The sequence below is a fragment of the Melanotaenia boesemani genome, chromosome 9 (genome assembly GCF_017639745.1).
Source record: "Melanotaenia boesemani isolate fMelBoe1 chromosome 9, fMelBoe1.pri, whole genome shotgun sequence".
NCBI classification, from domain to species: domain Eukaryota; kingdom Metazoa; phylum Chordata; class Actinopteri; order Atheriniformes; family Melanotaeniidae; genus Melanotaenia; species Melanotaenia boesemani.
Window position 1 is genome coordinate 16,465,706 of NC_055690.1, and position 17,228 is coordinate 16,482,933.

At 39.5% G+C, this 17,228-nt stretch overlaps 1 protein-coding gene across 10 annotated transcripts in view; it reads right to left on the reverse strand.

Annotated features, from left to right (window-relative positions):
• Positions 1-2,037: 2,037 nt before the first annotated feature.
• The window catches only part of ncam1b (neural cell adhesion molecule 1b), an 81,494-nt gene continuing 66,303 nt past the window's right edge, over positions 2,038-17,228 (reverse strand). For 6 of the 10 annotated variants that reach the window (XM_041994607.1, XM_041994605.1, XM_041994603.1 and 3 more), the window contains 6 exons: positions 16,018-16,142; positions 15,525-15,705; positions 12,972-13,173; positions 8,190-8,306; positions 6,345-7,421; positions 2,038-4,155 (listed from right to left, as the gene is read on the reverse strand). In XM_041994607.1, the coding sequence (XP_041850541.1) occupies positions 4,041-4,155; positions 6,345-7,421; positions 8,190-8,306; positions 12,972-13,173; positions 15,525-15,705; positions 16,018-16,142 (1,817 nt within the window). In that variant the 3' untranslated portion in view covers positions 2,038-4,040. Of the gene's footprint in view, positions 4,156-6,308; positions 7,422-8,189; positions 8,307-12,971; positions 13,174-13,483; positions 14,519-15,524; positions 15,706-16,017; positions 16,143-17,228 lie in introns of those variants that run through there. The other 4 variants (XM_041994611.1, XM_041994610.1, XM_041994612.1 and 1 more) reach the window with 4 other exon arrangements.

Genomic DNA, 17,228 nt, shown 5'->3' on the forward strand with positions numbered 1-17,228 from the left:
CACATTAAAAGTATACATTTGATCTATTAGTATGAGAATAAGTGGACACCTAAAGGCTGTTTTCTTACATATGCAATGGTGAGGATAATACTTTTATACACTGCCACTAACTGAAGAATAAATAAATCCAACGTAAACTTTTATATATATATATATTTATATATATGCATACATTGTAATTACCAGGTTTGACTCAGTGATAAACAGGAACAGCACATGATACAGCTGTTTTAATAGAATATCGATGGCAGAACATTATTTAATAAATATTTTCATAAAATAGCTAAAAATAAATAAAAAGCTGAATAGTACTGAAAAGAAAGTTAAGCATCACTGCACATGTCTGCAGATGTAAAATACTGTATGTGAAAAACAAGGTGGCCGTGTTTGTTGCAAAAAGGTTTGATGCATCAGAAAGTTAAGACACGGCTCAAAGCTTGTCCTGGACTTCTCATATTAAGGTGTATCTAAATTATTCTAAAATGCTTCTTGGTGCAAAAAACTAGGTTTAAATTTTCATGGCGGGCACACAATCATGATGAAAATAGTATAAAACAAAGTTTTGTGTGTATTAACAGTTTTATTTATATATTCAGTAACGTCTTAATTATTATTTGAAATAAAATTATCTTGACATTTCAAGTGCTCTTGGGGGTGGGGGGGTACTGTGGTGGAGTGGGGGTCTCATGAGCCATTGCTTATACCTTGGGCCGAGTGTGGGCATCACAACTGGACCTTTTAATTTTAAACATGATGATGTCATGGTGACAACAGCCCAGTGGGGATTTAGTCACATGCTGGTGACTATGTGGATGTGGCATGCTGGTGATTTACTGATGCAAGACACATTTTATCTCGTTTAAATCTTACAAAGGGCTTTTGATGGATTTTTTGATGAAAAAAAAAAAAAAAAAATTGTTCCCGATCTCAGTTTGAGAATCACAGTCCCAGTATAATAAGATATCTTTGAATAAAAGAATTTTCATTTTAATTGAACTGTTATTGTGTGATTCTTGAAGTGTGACTTTTATAGATTGTTTAGACATACAGAAAACACTTTTAACAGTTGAATACAACTATCAAATCATTGTATATTAATTCATGGCTCAAACATTTCTTTTTGCGGTTAATCGCCTTGTTAAAGAACAGCATGTTTTGTTCTAAGTACACTGTTGAACATTTGGGGGATTTAAAAGGTAGCTACTTCCAAAGTTCAGTTAATATTAAATCCAAAGCTTGTTGTATTAACAGGAGCTCTGCGCGAGAATGGTTTTCCTTTGTTGGTTTCCTTAGTGCCTTAACCGTTTAACTGTGAAGGTTACCCGCCTAACTTCCTGTCATCCCGCGTCTCCTTTGCTGGCTTGATCATCACCAGGGACGCGTCACGGCTCTGAAAGCCCGTCCCTCCATCCAAGCTGCAATCAGACATCTACAGGACATCTGAACTACTGAGAGGTTACAGGGTGAGGAGCAGCTCTTTGACCTGAAATAAGAGGCAGCTCTGGTTAATTCAGTGGGGCTAAACTTTAGCCCAGTTCTGTTAGAGGAAAAAAATAAATACACAAATAAAATTAGGTAAGAGGGACAGTCTGAGTGAAACTGGATGCCAGACCGGTCCAGTGTGGTTGTTGACAATCTGTTGACACAACACGGGTTTATATCACACCAGAGGTACTGAGGGGAGGAATGCAACAGCTGAAAATATCAAGCCCCCACTGTGACATAGTTAGTGGTCATCCTAGAAGTATTGAGTTTGCTTCCACACAAACATGCGTCATGTAACACGGTGTTTATTTGAGCCTCATTTAACTGAACCAAAAGTCCGAGGAGTTTCCAGCCCAAACATAACCTGCATGGACTGTAACCTCTGTAAATAAGCCAGTGTCCATGACATGGCGAAAATCCAGCATCGGACATGAAGAGGTCTTTTATCGCCATCTGCTGTTCAAAACATGTCACTACATGCTCTGGATCGGTCGGTCTGAGAGCTCAGAGGAAACAAAGTGAATTTAATAACAAACTAGGCCATGACAAAACTAGATTTAGAAACCATTTTTATTTTGTAAACGGGTTATCACTCAGACTGTACACAACATGTTTTCTGAGTAAACCCTGATAAAGCAAAAGAAAAAAAAAAAAAAAAAAAAAAAGGGAGCATCCAGAGAGGAGGGAGCAAGGTGGTCTGTTAAAAGCAGTGGAGTACAAGGAGTGTAAAGCTGAGTTCTTCTTTTACATTTCAGATCTGCAGTCAGGTTTCCTGACATCACATCTGTTATCTAAAACGTAAAAAAAAGTCTGTTCTTGTGTTTCAGGTGGACCACCCTGCTTCCTGACACCGATATTCTGAACTTGTCAAGCAGAGCGATTTTTAATACAAAAAGAGACAAAAACTAAAAAAAGAAATCCAAAAACCACATTACACAACACCTGAATAACAACTGGGGGAGAGAAATAAAAAAAGCATGAGTAATTATGCCAGAACAAGCCCCGCAGATAACACTCATTAAATCAATATGAGAAGAGTTTTTCCTCATACAAACACCAGCACGTCTGCGTGCCTTGCAGTTATACGTTATGAAGTACTGATTGAATTCATGCCAAGGCTCAAAACACCTTCCTTCACTATAGCTGGCAATATATAGTGCTGTGACCAGAGACGGAGAGTTTTATACACCACACGTGTTATAATGACCACATTAGTCCACTTATTGTATTTTTGTTCTAATAATACATCAAATAAAAAGAACAGGCTAAATCCCTCACAATAAAGCTATGCAGATTATCATAGAAACTGATGACGAGACAATCTACTGACACACAGTGCACAAGCTTGCAGGCAGGAATGGAAAAGAAATCTTTGTAGTTTTTAAATAGTACAAAAATGCTTTATTATTATTTTTTTTATTTTATTTTATCTAAGCTTCAAAGCACAACCCAAATTATGAAGCCAGAGTGTAAGTGTAAGAAAGACAACTAACTCCAACTAGTAGTTGTCCTCCAAACAAACATGAGGAGTATATTTAGCTTGAGATCACACGACATTCGCTTGATCCACAGTTCTTTAACCCTTGGCTGAAAGTCAACACTTCTGTTGGTATTTTCTCTTTTTTTTTTTCTTTATGTGAATGTTTTCGTTGAACGAGATGATTTTTATTTAATCAAATCCACTTTAATTAGCGGTTATTTTAATAGCACTGTGGTAAGGCAGTGACAAACTGAATAAATTTGATCTCAAATGTGGTCCAAATCTGATCCGATCATGCACACTGTCGACATGCTGAGGGAATCTCCATCGGTCTCTCTCCCCCTCCTGCAACTGGCTGGGATTTAATCTGCTAATTTCCTTTTTTCTTTTCCCCCCTTTTTTAGCCATAAGAAATATGGTTATAATCCTAACACAGAGCTCAGGCCTTTGTTCAGTCAACGTCAGCTTGTCTGTGGGACACGAAACATCCCTGTAACAGACAAAGTAAAACAATAAACTTCGTAAAAACTTTACAACCACTTTTCAAATCGGACATGCAGAACAAACTACTTAATGAGACGAGCCCACAAACAAAAAACAAACTTAAAAAACAGTTTCACATTTGCACAGTAGAACATGAACATAAGAAAAATAATTTCTATATATAATCAATTTGTTTTCTTTTTTTCTTCTGTTTTTTTTACATGTATATTTCTCATAATAATCCAATACTTGTGCAAAATTGTAACTCAATCTATGCACAATAAGATATTCATATATTTTCCCGGTGATCATTAATAATAAGTTTGTTTCTAAATCATCTGACTGGTTGAATAAAATAATAAAAAAATAAGATAAATCTCTTATGAGCTTAAGATAAATTCCTCAGATGTGGCAAACATTTTGTGGATGAAACAAGAAATGAAAGCACAGTCAGTTGCGCTCTAACAGATCAACACGCGTGTTGTTTGAAATATGTTGTTAAGGGCACTGAAAATCATAACTCCTTAAGTGTTTCCCTCTTGTTGCTGCTCCAAAATGTTTTGGGTAAGGCTAAGGCTTTCCCCTTGGCCCATCATACTTTGTTCTCGGTGGTATTTGTCTGTATCACACTGTTGTGTGTTGCAGTGATCAGGGAATTTGGTAAGTCTGCCTCATCCAGTTTGACTTTCTCCTCAGCAAAAATCTTCCTGCAGTGGAAAGAAGACAAAGTTCAAAATTAGAAACGTGACTGTATCTGGCAAGAAAAACATCTCAGCAGACGAACACTTCAGTTGAACACAGTTTTTCAGGACATCTTCACCCAATATGTAAGAGGACAGTGTTAAAACATCTTCTTACATATTTCTTCACCACCTTGAAGACAGTCAGATAAACAGATAATGATAAACCCACATTTAGTATAGACTACCATTCCCTACTCTAAAACAAGAAATGTTTAGTAAATATAAAGTATTAATTAGTTTAGTTCTGCTTCAAAGTGATTATGGCATAACAATAAAAGAGCCCTGGGCTTTGGTGTGTGATTAAACCTGTTCATAATAAAGTAGTTAGCAAAGTTTCTAGCTGCTGCTTTTATCTAATGCAGTGCAGAGTAGGAAACACCACAGTCGGGCCCTCTGTTCGCATCTTGGTGAGGATTTAGGCAATGCTCTGAAGCTTATAGCTACAGCCCGAGATAAAGATTCTTGTAATTATTAAAGACCCGTTTCAGACATGGGTGTAACGTTGCTATTTAAGTGATTGCTTCTCCACAGATATTTGTTGCAGCTTTATTTGGAGATGAGGGCACAGGTTGAGCAAAGCTACAACGCCATCAGTGCAATAGATGGACTTGCCATGATATTAAATGAGGAACTGTCTGATGATGCACACACAGGACAATCCCCTGATAAGTGTTTTGATTAATTTAATCATTAGAGAATTATTCTGACCATTTCAAAATATGTGAGAAGTAAACAGTCATAAGATGACAGGATGTTAAGTTAGGGCCTACTGCTCTTTGATTTAAATGTCTTCTGAAGATTTATAGGTTTACCTTTAAAAATTAAAATACAAAGGAGGAAATTACATGTTTAATTAACAGATTATTTAAAGAAAAATACTTTAAGGGTTTGTGTCCACATAATGTTTTCTGGGAGCTAGTGGCTTTGATCTGCATAACGCCATCTGGAGGAGTTTTTTTTCCCTGTTAGTGCTCCATCTTTTGCTAAAACATGGCTGCTCCAAAAAAAACTTTTAAGAAAGGCAATCATATGGTTGCCCCCGGTAACCAGGAAAATGATAAAGAAGCTTTTTCTCTTTGTCTCAATCAGCTGTGGGGAGCAGATAGAAATCAAAGGTTACTTTTGCCTCCTTTCCCCCTAAAAATCAACCTGTCAAAATAAAAATGACCCTTGGTCTGTTGCATTTAGGTGACAGGAAAGCATACACAGATGAGCTGCAAGGCTTACTGTTGTACCCGAGGGGTAGCACTATTAACCTTCGAAAATATCTCCTGGATAATGCTGATTTATTACATAACAGCACTGGAGTTGTTTTGTCAAGGTACTGTAATAAAACAAAAACAAAAAACACTAAATTGCTGCCTTGGAGCACCATTTTTTGCCTTGGAGCACTGGTCTTTATACCTCCCTGTCAGCCCTTTTCTGCCCATAAAAAGCCTTACTTGGGCACACACCCTATAGCTACACCTATTTGTTTGTATTTATTTATTAATCTTTCATTTAGCTTGTAACATGTTAACATTCTCCCAATAGAGGGTGATGTCAACAACCAGACTGGTTAACCTTGTTTAAAAATAATTAGTTTAACTGTGCATATTCTAAAAAAAAAAAAGTTAAACAAAATGATTTGAACTGATCTGAAACAAGAAGAAATCACCTCATCAGCTTAAACAGACCAGTCTGCAGGGCTTTCTTAGTAATCTTTAAGAGGTAAAACTGAAGAAACAACTATTTCATTGCAGTTGAATGTTTTCATCAAAGTTTTGGTAGATTTTAAAGAAAATCTATGCGGTCCAAACAAAACGGGAAAAACCAAGACATTCAGAGGCTTGAGGTAACAGATTTATGTAGTGGTCTTTATGTCTGAAAAAGGGCTCAGCTATGTTTAATATGAATGCTACAAAAGTAAAGACCCCACAACGAACAAGTGTCACACACAAGCATTAAATGACCACCATCACTCCTGTCTGCACCATTCCATTAATAATCATCCCAATGTCATTACCACAGTTTACCATTACAATATAATTATGTAATGGTTATTAATAATATATATTGTGTGGTCAATGGCAAGATGCGGTGGTGAATGAATGGGCATACAAGTTACACACACTCACACAAACACACAGATAAACCTCTAGAGGGAGCCGTACTCATCGTTGACAGGAGGACCGGTCTTGGCCAGAGTCTCTGAAGCCTCCACAACTGGGCCTGAGGGGGGGAGGTCTGCTCCGTCTCCATTGGGCAGAAAGGGGGCTGCGGGTGGGCTCTCTAAGCTAATGAGGTCTGAGAGAGGCCGGGAGGGTCTTCCTGTGCCATTTGTCAGCTCAAGCTGTAAATCTGCATTTTTGGGCCCTACATCTGGAGCTGTTAAGTCGTACATGTTTGATGCTGGTGTGAGGAGATCATTCGAGACTACTGAAGATATCGGGGTGACAGGTAAAGGTGTGGGGACGTCTGTGACTAAAGAGGGGAGCTTTTCAGTATTTGGCTCTTTAAGAGCACTTGTGGTCAGTAAAGGGAAGCTACCTGCAGTAATTGTGGTAGTGGGCGTGTTTTTGTCACCAGCGGCATCAGTGGGTTTATCTGTGTCAAAAGCAGGAAAGCTGAAGCCAGTGGAATGTGGTGCTGAAGGTTTAGAATCTGGGTTGGGTTTTGGAGGGGCAGTGGTGGCTGGACAGGAGGCAGCTTGTGCTGGTGAGTCTGTGTTTAAGGCTGCAGTGTTTGGCTGTGTGGTGAGCTTAGTGACTGGTGGGCTTGGAGCGGGTTTCTTGGTGTCTGGAATGGGAGGGGATGAAACAGCAAGAGGGGAAACAGGGGGACTACTTTTAGCATTCAGAGCAGCAAGCTTGGGAGAGTGTCTGCGCTTTGGTGGTATTGGTGTTCCAGATTTCTGAGGTCTATTCTGCTCAGGGGTGCAAGGAGGAGTGTTTATTTTCTCCTGTTCATCTGGGAGGTTACTTCCTCTTTGTTCAAGAAACGGGGCCATTTTAGCTTCAACGGCAGTCGAGGTGATGACGGGAGTTGGCGGGGCCGTGTTTGACTCTGGGGTCGGGGCCGGAGCAGCAACAGGGGTGGGCGAAGGTTCATTGACTGGTGTGGACAGGCTGCACGTTAGTGTAGTGGTCTCGCTAGAGGGGCTGTCCTGAGCAGGGTCATTTGTTGCAGTGGCTGTGTCAGTGTTGGTGGCTACGGAGGAGGGGGTGTCCAGTGGCAGAGAAGTCACCGGCCTGAGAAAGCAGGGAGAGAACAGAGACACACAGACTAGACACCAGGGTGACTGTGACAGAGGAAGGGTGGCCCGGACGAGAGCATGCAGAGGGATTAGTTGGCTTTAGAAATTCACACAAACATAGACAAAGCAACTAAAAGAACAGCAGTTATTAAGCTTAGTGAGAAAAAGAAAGAAAGAAGAAAAAAGGGCGTCATGCTGTGAGTGAACATTAAAGGGCACGTCCCATACATACACCAACATGAAATACACTGACTAAGCAAACTCATGTAGTAAAAAAGGCACCAGCCTTCCTCCAAACAGACTACAGCACTACGTAGATCCACCATTAAGGGTTAAACAGTACCAGTGACAGTCTCATACTGCATTATCTCATTTTTCTAGGTTCTTGATATGAGATGGCTTTCTGGTTGTCAAATGGCTTTATGAATTGACCACACTTAAGAGGAAAGAAGCCTCTGAGTTTTTGACTGGTATTGCTTCAACCTTTATAAAATGAGACAGAAAATTTCCAAAAGCTGGAGGAGAAACACAAAGTACAGTAATCCCTCTGGCAGGGGATAGAAACAGGAAAGCAGCACAGTTCAGTGGACTCCACTTAAGAATGACCTCAACTTGTAAAAAAAAAAGAAAAAAAAGACAATTCAAAGGTCTGATTTAGTCCTCTTAAATAACAGAATTATTCTTTAAAGTGGAGTGCAATGTACAACAGCTAAAGAGACTTAAGCAATAAAAAAATCTGTGGGCTTTGTCAGCTTTGACTTACTCTGGCTCTGTGAGAGGTGTAGTTTCATTGGGCTCCATCGGTCCTGCTGCGTTATGGTTGGCTGTGTGCTCATCTTCTCTTCTGACTTCCACTATCGGCTCTTTGGACTCATCTTTCCTGTGGGAAAGACACAAAAGTCTAGGTAACATTGTAAACTTTAACAGTTGTAAATTACAGTCATCTACAACTATCTCACAATCCACCAGTGTTTAAAATTGGTGTTGAGTGACATCATACACACAAAAATTTGAAATGATCAGTAAACTTGTTTCACTTGTTTAAACATTATTACACAGCAGGGCTTTGTGTCTTAAGAGGACTTTATATAGGTGATACTGATAACTAAAATAGCTTTCAGGGTGTTTTTTTTATGCCACTTTAATGCCATTTTTACACTCTGGTGCCCCTGTATTAAGGCTAATTTGACATCTGTCTATCCTGTCTCTTCTTTGAGCCCTCTCGAGCTAGTAAAAGTTAAGTCTGATGTTGACTCTTTATTTCTCCTATAATGTCCTCTTGCAAAATGAAGCTGCAACATGATGCTCTGGGAAGAGGGAAGAAATGTGTTAATTGCGGTTTCTCAGCCTCAGGACGCTACAGGGCAATGACGGCTGCAGGAATGTACATAATTAATGTCAGTGCGCCATCAAACCAGGTCAGAAGAACAGAGTTTTAAGGTTGGAAAGTTACACTATATTGCCAAAAGTATTCACTCACCCATCCAAATAATTGAATTCAGGTGTTTCAATCATTCCATGGCCACAGGTGAATAATAATCAAGCACTGAGGCATGCAGACTGTTTCTACAAACATTTGTGAAGGAATGGGTCGCTCTCAGGAGCTCAGTGAATCCCAGTGTGGTACTGTGATAGGATGCCACCTGTGCAACAACTCCAGTCGTGAAATTTCCTCACTCCTAAATATTTCACAGTCAACTGTCTGTGATATCATAAAGTGGAAGTGATTGGGAACGACAGCAACTCAGCCACTAAGTGGTAGGGCCCGTAAAATGAGTGACTGAGTGGAAATGGCGGAAAAATAAACTTCAAATTCACTATGAGCTGTACAAACAAAACTTGCGTAACTATAACAATGAGCTGTGCAAGGCCAGAGAGCTGCATTTATCTGAAATGATTAATAGGATGTCAATAATTCTCACAGTCTGTTTGCTATGATTGAAAAACTTACAAACCCTCCTAATTAGATAAGCTCAGAGCTCCTTTCCACTGAGAAATGCAACCAATTTGCCAACTTTTCTAGCCAAAAAATTAAAACAATTAGGCAAAATATTAATTCCACACAGTCACACAAGAAAACTAGTCTGTGTCTAAAATCCGGAAATAATTCTGATGTTATGTCGCAATTTAAAATGGTTGATTTAAAAATCCCACAAGAAACAGTTTGGCATTTGAAATCAACAACATGCACTCTGGACATGATACCATCCGACTTTTTAAAAACAGTTTTTACCTCAGTGGAAAGTGATCTCCTACTGATAGTTAACAGCTCACTGGCATCAGGCATTTTTCCCAAGTCACTAAAGATAGCTGCTATTAAGCCACTCCTAAAGAAAAGGACTCTAGATGCCTCTATAATAAACAACTATAGACCTGTCTCTAACCTCTCTTTTATTTCCAAGAGTATTGAGAAAATTTTATTTCACAAGCTTAATGACTTTTTAGATGAAAGTGGAAATCTTGATAAATTTAAGTCCGGCTTCCGACCTCATCACAGCACTGAAACAGCTCTGGTCAAAGTGTTAAAAGACATTAGGTTGAATACTGATTCTGGTCAAGTATCAGTCCTGGTTCTGTTGGATCTCAGTGCTGCGTTTGATACTGTAGATCACAGATTCCAGTTGCACAGGCTGGAAAACTGGGTTGGACTTTCTGGAGCGGTCCTTCAGTTCCTATTTAGAAGGCCGGAGTTACTTTGTTAAGATCGGCAGCTGTAATTCTGAGCGAGTGGCCATGACTTGCGGAGTCCCCCAGGGGTCAGTCCTTGGACCTCTTGTACTTGTATATGCTCCCTTTGGGTCAAATATTACAGAACTATAGCATTTATTATCAAAGTTATGCTGATGATACACAACTTTATGTGTCTCTGTCACCAGATGACTGCAGTCCAATAGACTTATTGTGTCAGTGTCTGGAGCAAATAAACACCTGGATGAAGGAGAATTTTCTACAATTAAATGAAGACAAAACTGAGATTGTTCTGTTTGGTAGCAAAGAAAAAGGGTCAGGATTGGTAAACATCTGGAGACTCGGGCTCTTAAAATCACTGACCAAGTTCGTAATCTTGGAGTGTTGATAGACTCATCTGACTTTCAGCAGCCACATCAAAGTTGTCACTAAGAAGCTTTTTACCAGCTCAGAAACATCAACAGAATTAAAAGTTTAGTCTCCCAGAAAGACTAAGAGAAACTCATCCATGCATTCATCTCTAGTAGGCTGGATTATTGTAATGGTCTTTTAACAGGACTTCCTAAAAAGAGCATTAATCATCTTTTAACCAGAACTAAAAGATCTGAACACATCACACCAGTTTTGAAATCTTTACACTGGCTTCCAGTCAGTCACAGAATAGATTTTAAAACCCTCCTGATTGTTTACAAATCCCAGAGCGGTTTAGGCCCAGAATACATCTGTGAAATGTTCAGAGAATATAAACCTAGCAGAGCTCTTAGATCCAAAGACTCTGGTTAACTAGTCCAGACCAGAGTCCAGACTAAACATGGAGAAGCAGCATTTAGCTGTTATGCTGCAAACAAGTGGAACAAACTGCCAGTGGAGATTAAACTTTTACCAAATGTAGACATTTTTAAATCCAGCTTAAAAACATTTCTTTTCTCATGCGCCTATGCATGAAATCTGCACGGAAACGTTTTAACTTATCTTGGTTTTAATCATTTTAACGTAATTTATTATTTTATTGTGATTATGTGTTGCTGTAATGCCTTTGTTTTATGTAAAGCACTTTGAATTGTCCTGTACATGAAATGTGCTATACAAATAAACTGCCTTGCCTTGCCTAAAATGAGTGGGATCGGCATATGCTGAGTGCAAAGTGCACAAAGGTCGGCAACTTTCCGTAGAGTCGATTGCTACAGACCTCCAAACTTCATGTTGCCTTCAGATCAGTTCAAAAACAGTGTGAAGAGAGTTTCATGGACTGGGTTTCTAGGGCCGAGCAGCTGCATCAAAGCCATACATCAACAAAAGCAATGCAAAGCATTGGATGCAGTGGTGTAAAGAACGCTGCCACTGGACTCTGGATCAGTGGAGACGCGTCATTTAATCACGCTTTGCCATCTGGCGATCTGATGGAAGAGTCTGGGTATGGCGGTTGCCAGGAGAACAATACTGGTCTGACTTCATTGTGCCAAGTGTAAAGGTTGGTGGAGGGAGGATTATGGTTTGACTTTGTTTTTCAGGAGCTGGGCTTGGACCCTTAGTTCCAGTGAAAGGAACTCTGAATGCTTCAGCATACCTAGAGATTTTGGACATTTCCATGCTCCCAACTTTGCAGGAACAGTTTGGGAATGGCCCTTTGCTGTTCCAACCAGTGCACAAAGCAAGGTCCATAAAGACAAGGATGAGCGAGTTTGGTGTTACGGCCATCAGCCTTTCAGCCTGAAAGACTGATTGACTAAAAGGTTGCAGCCGGGCCTGATGGTGATTGACAGCAGATTTCAACTGGGATGCGCCCTCCCTATGCCAAGATTGGTCTACTCGTGCCCCAATTTCGGAATGGCTGACCAATTCCAGGAGAGGAGCTCCTACAAACCTTCACTGGCAACCACAGTCGCAGCGACTGTGGAAAGTGGGACACAGTTTGCCAGCCTGGGAGTGATTTTGGACTTGTGTGGTGTTTCAGAGTTTCTGTGTGGGTCTTTTGCTAAAGTTGGATAAGAGTAATTTGATTTAGGTTCTGAGTTTCTATCTATCGTTCCTGCTTGAGCTGAGGTAAAAATTTTGGTTAAGAACAACATTTTAGGTTTGGTTTTGTTTTATACACCGCCTGCGTGCGTGCAGCCTGTTATTGGGACATTTTAAGTTCTGTTTTGTTTGTAGCTGTTAAATTGTAATGCGTAACCCTTTAAGGGATATTTTCAGTTTGGTTTTGATTGTGTTTTGTTTAATAGATCGTGTTCATAGTTGGAATTGGATTGGACTGATTTATTTGTTGTGTGAACCCTTATGTGTTATATTTGAGCAAATAAATTGTGGTATATTCTTTGATCCGGTGTCCGACTCACTATGTTCCGTCCTCATACCCCTAGATAGTCGAGGACGTAATCGAGGACGTTGGTGTGGATGAACCTGATTGGCCTACACAGTGTCCTGACCTCAACCCGACAGAACACCTTTGGGATGAATTAGAGCAGGGGCTGAGAGCCAGGCCTTCTCGTCAGACCTTCAGTGTCTGACCTCACAAATGCACATGTGAAGGAATGGTCAGAAATTCATATAAACAAACTCCTAAACCTTCCCAGAAGAGTTGAAGCTGTTAGAGCCGCAAAGGGTGGACCAACATTATATTGAACTCATTTGATTAAGAATGGAATATATATTACATTCATGCGAGTAGTTCAAGGATTCCTTCTGATTTTATTAACATTTTTTCCCAAAAAGAAACTTTAAAACACTTTCCATATGACCATTTACTTTAGTATTGTCAGGAGGAGCAAGCCTTTGATTTCCATGTGGAATAAAGTTTCAACATAAAGTTAACAGTTTCTTTATTGTCATGCATTTTCAAGCAACCTTTGATACTCACGTTACAAAGGATGCATTGCCCTCCTCTAAATTCTGCCCTTTTGTCCCTGAGGCCGATTTGCCGCAGAGACACATGATGAGGCCACATTTGTTGACAAAGTAACAGGTGACGTCCACAGCCAGCAGCAGGAGTACAAACACTACTACAAGGATTCCTGCCCAGAACACGATACCCATGGAGAGTACAGACTCATCACCCAAATCTGCCCAACAAGAGACAACAGAGAAAGAACGATGACTAGAGCAGGATACACTTCTCTAAAAAAACAGCAATGACATAAAACAAGTGCTACTAAGCTAACGTTACCACAAATACTTTCAAACAGTTACAACTCACCTGCTACAGTGTGAGCACTGATATGCTTCAGTAGTCTCCGATGATTTTAAGATGCTGTGATATGTGTGTATAGACTGACTAGCTAATCATTTATTTAATTCTATGCAACTATAAGACTTATTATGAAAGCAGCTGCTGTTAAAGAGACATGATAAAGTACATTTATATACGCATACATATTTATATTCAACCCATTTATTTGGTTTTAGAAAGACAAGCAATCCAAAGCTTACACTGTGTCGCTAGTTACATGCATGATATTTTATGGAGACATGAAAATAAGGTTTTCCAGATTTCACAGACAGCTTTCCACATCCTCATCCCACGTAAAGTCCATTTTAATTCTAGCAAAAGCCTGCAGAACTCTCTGAAATATAATTTTTGTTATATGTATTTATATATATATTACAGAAATGTAACTGTAGATATAGATTAACAAGTAAACAATGTCAGCTAGGTACTAAAATGCAGCAGAGTGAAGCACCCTAATTACTGTATAAATGTATAAAAACAAGTTTGTAGTTCCTGATGGCATCTGATAAACATTACATGCATGAGAAATGTTTAGTAATCTGCACAAAAATAAGTTTCCTTACAATAATTCTGCATACAGTTTTGTCAATTTGTCCCAATATAAACATTACAAACATTTAATTTTCAGTTAGGTGTTTGTCTTCTTAATAATGTAAACGTTAATGTTGCAAACCTTTACAGTCCATCTGCATAATTTTGTGAGACATTAAAGAAAATAATAGTGTTTATGTAAACGGACATGTTCAGAAGTCAGCTCTCACTCGACTCTATGTGCTATTTTTTCACCAAATAATCTCAGCTTGATTCCTCTATTGTTCATCGCTGTAAACTGGCACTCTTCTCTGTTGTCTAGCTGTGCTAATGCTGAGCAGAGGGAATCAGTGGGTGGTGCAGGATTTCCACTGCCTTTGGTTCAATTCGTCTGTCTTGTCTGGTCTGTTCTGAAGCAACACGACATCCTTTTGTCATCCATAACAGAGACATGTCTGTCGTGGATAAAGTCTGTTTTTAAGGAGTGAAAGCACCTAGAGAGACAGCCAGGCCAGAGAGAAGGCAAGCGCTCCTCTACTGCTATGACTCAAGTCCCACACATGTGAACTATGATAGCAGTAGAACAGTGATGAGGGACAAGATGAGTGATACCAAAGTGCATGTCACAGATGAGCAGCCCTGAGTGGCTGGGGGTGGAGACAGCAAAACCCAGACCAAAATGCACACAGGTCAGGACGAACATGATCACGTGGTCCACCACACCAATGTCCAGGATCAGGCAAGAGAGCAGGAACAGTGAGAGGGAAGGGGAGGGGCGGGACAGAGAAAAAGGGAAAGAGAATAGAGGACGAAGACGGGGGGGAAATTAAAGGGAAACAAAGAGGAAACAAAAGAGAAGGGTGGGGAAAAAAACAGAGGAAGAGAAAGTGAAAATGTGTCAAGTCTATAAAACCAAAAGTGAAAAATAAAAAAAAAAATAATAAAACTGATTTATTGCATTGAAGGAGGAGAAAAAAAATACAGCAACACATCAAAGCAAAAGCACAGCACAGAAAAGAAAAGATAAAAAAAGGGGGGAAACTACACCATATCGACTAGATGGTGACTCATTGGTGGGTGAGTGGAAAATGCTTTAGTTTGAAAGATGAATTAGAAGAAGTGAGAAGAACACATAATGACCTGCTGTGATGTTTCAGCGCAGAGCAGAGTCTGGCAACTAAAGGGAATTTGAAAGGCTGTGTGGGTTTTCTACAGTTAGTAAAAAGGCTTCTGCTGTAGTTAAGATCTGAGCATACATATTAATTAGGGTCATCTTAAATCTCCTACCAAACAAACTATTTTAACTGTTATTTGACAGTAAACAAAAGTAAAGAAAAGACACTTTCCTCATTCAGAGGAAATCATTTCATCCTCTATGAAAAGTGCCTGTCCCAGTTCTGAGAGCACAAACTCAAGCTCATTCAGTGAGGGCTGTCAAAACTTTAAAGTGGGAAAATTCAACCGGAAAATCATTTCTAGCCCAACGCCTTCTTGGAAATCTTTTTTTTCCTGTAGATTTATTTAGTCATCATTCACCTCTCAGAGCTACAGTTAAAAATAGACCATAATTCTCTGGTGTTCAGCTTTGAGTTTGGCTCCACACTTTTCTGGGTGTTCACTTGGGTTTAGTGTGAGTGACCAGAGGGACGATACCTGGGATAGCTTCTGGCTCCGAGGATGTCCTAAAGGACATTGTTGCAGGCTTGGACCTCCCCCTATTATTCTCTGCTACCACATAGACATCGTACTCAGTGTCCCACTCCAACCCACTGAGTACTACATACTCGCTGCCACTGGGAAGCCGGATTTCAGGTTTCCACTCTGACACTTGCATCTAAAGAAACAGAAACAAGCACTGAGGACAGCATTTACTTATTTTTAATCATCACTTAACGTACAGATTCTTGAAAAAAAATCATGACCACTTGACTTAACATGGAGGTCCAACACAGGAGGGGCAGAATATGTGGACACGGTGCATATTTAAATATACATTGCTAATAACATGGTTAATCAATATTACTCTGAATGTCAGTCAATAGGTTACCCTAAATGTTACACACTGGTTCTCCAAGTCTTGGCATCATTATATAATCAACTGCGTCACACTACAACTGTTTATTTCAGCTCTAATCACCATACTCACTGGCTTATAACGGACAAGATAATGTAGGATGGGAGAGCCACCATCATCCTGCTTGATCCAGCTGACTTTGAGGGAGTTGCCCTTAGGCTGCAGTGCCCCTTCCAGCTTAGGAGGATTGGGATTCCCTACAAGCACACAGGAGCACGGCAGAGGTTATTTAAATGAGCCTTTAGACAATATAAAAAAAAAGTTTAAAAAAGTTAGTGACTGCTTCCTTTGCTTTGGTTTTTTTTAGGTCACTTGACCTTTAATTAGATGCCTCAAGACATTGTGTCTAGTTGTTCTAATTAGCATGTGACACACGACTACATGGTTATCTGATTCATCTGAGTTACTGTGTAATGCTGAGGTTGCTAAGTGACATTCAGCTGGCATAAAAAATGCTAAAGGACGTCCCACTGGTGACACGAAGCTTGTGTTGTTCACATTTCACAGTGAATACGTTTACCAGTTAAAGATATCCACTTTGTGAAGTCAAATCTATTCATGAGATGGAGATACGTTTTGTCCTTAAATCAATAATTAGGTAGTATTTATCAGACTGCAGGACATCAGATTTATTTTTCTGTCCATCATTTTTATTTACTATTGACAACGTGCCTGATTGTTCTTATCTGATCTGCAGCTCCTTCAAAGACCACTATGTGACTGGTACACTGTAACTTTGATCCTATTCTCAAAGTCAAGAAAAAGATTTCTCTAGATTTAAAGTTTTTACTGAGATCTCTACCTCTGTAGAGTGTTTAAAGTCATGCTCTAAAAAGAATTGTGACAACATGCTCTTTGCCTCCATCCAGTTCATTTAACTTGTTTATTTACCTCCACCAAGGCAGAGGTCATGAATTTGGTGGTGTTGGTTTGTCTGTTAGCAACATAAATAAAAAAGGTTATGGACAGATTTTGATGTAATTTTCAGGAAATCTAAGAAATAGATTAAGGAACAAGTGATTATATTTTGGGGATGATCCAGATCACAGCCTGGATTCAGGATTTTTTTTTAATGATTCTTTACTATGGGGAGTTAGAAGCTTTAGTGGCTAAATGATCCCTAACTAAAAAATATACCCACAATCATTGACAAAAATAAAAAAAAGAAGAAAAGAAAAGAAAGACATAGTCTTATGGAGGTCTGCATTCTGAGTGCTTCTGGTTTACACATCCATTCAGATGGCTTTGCCTTTTCTCTGTTGCAAATACGATACAAATAGTAA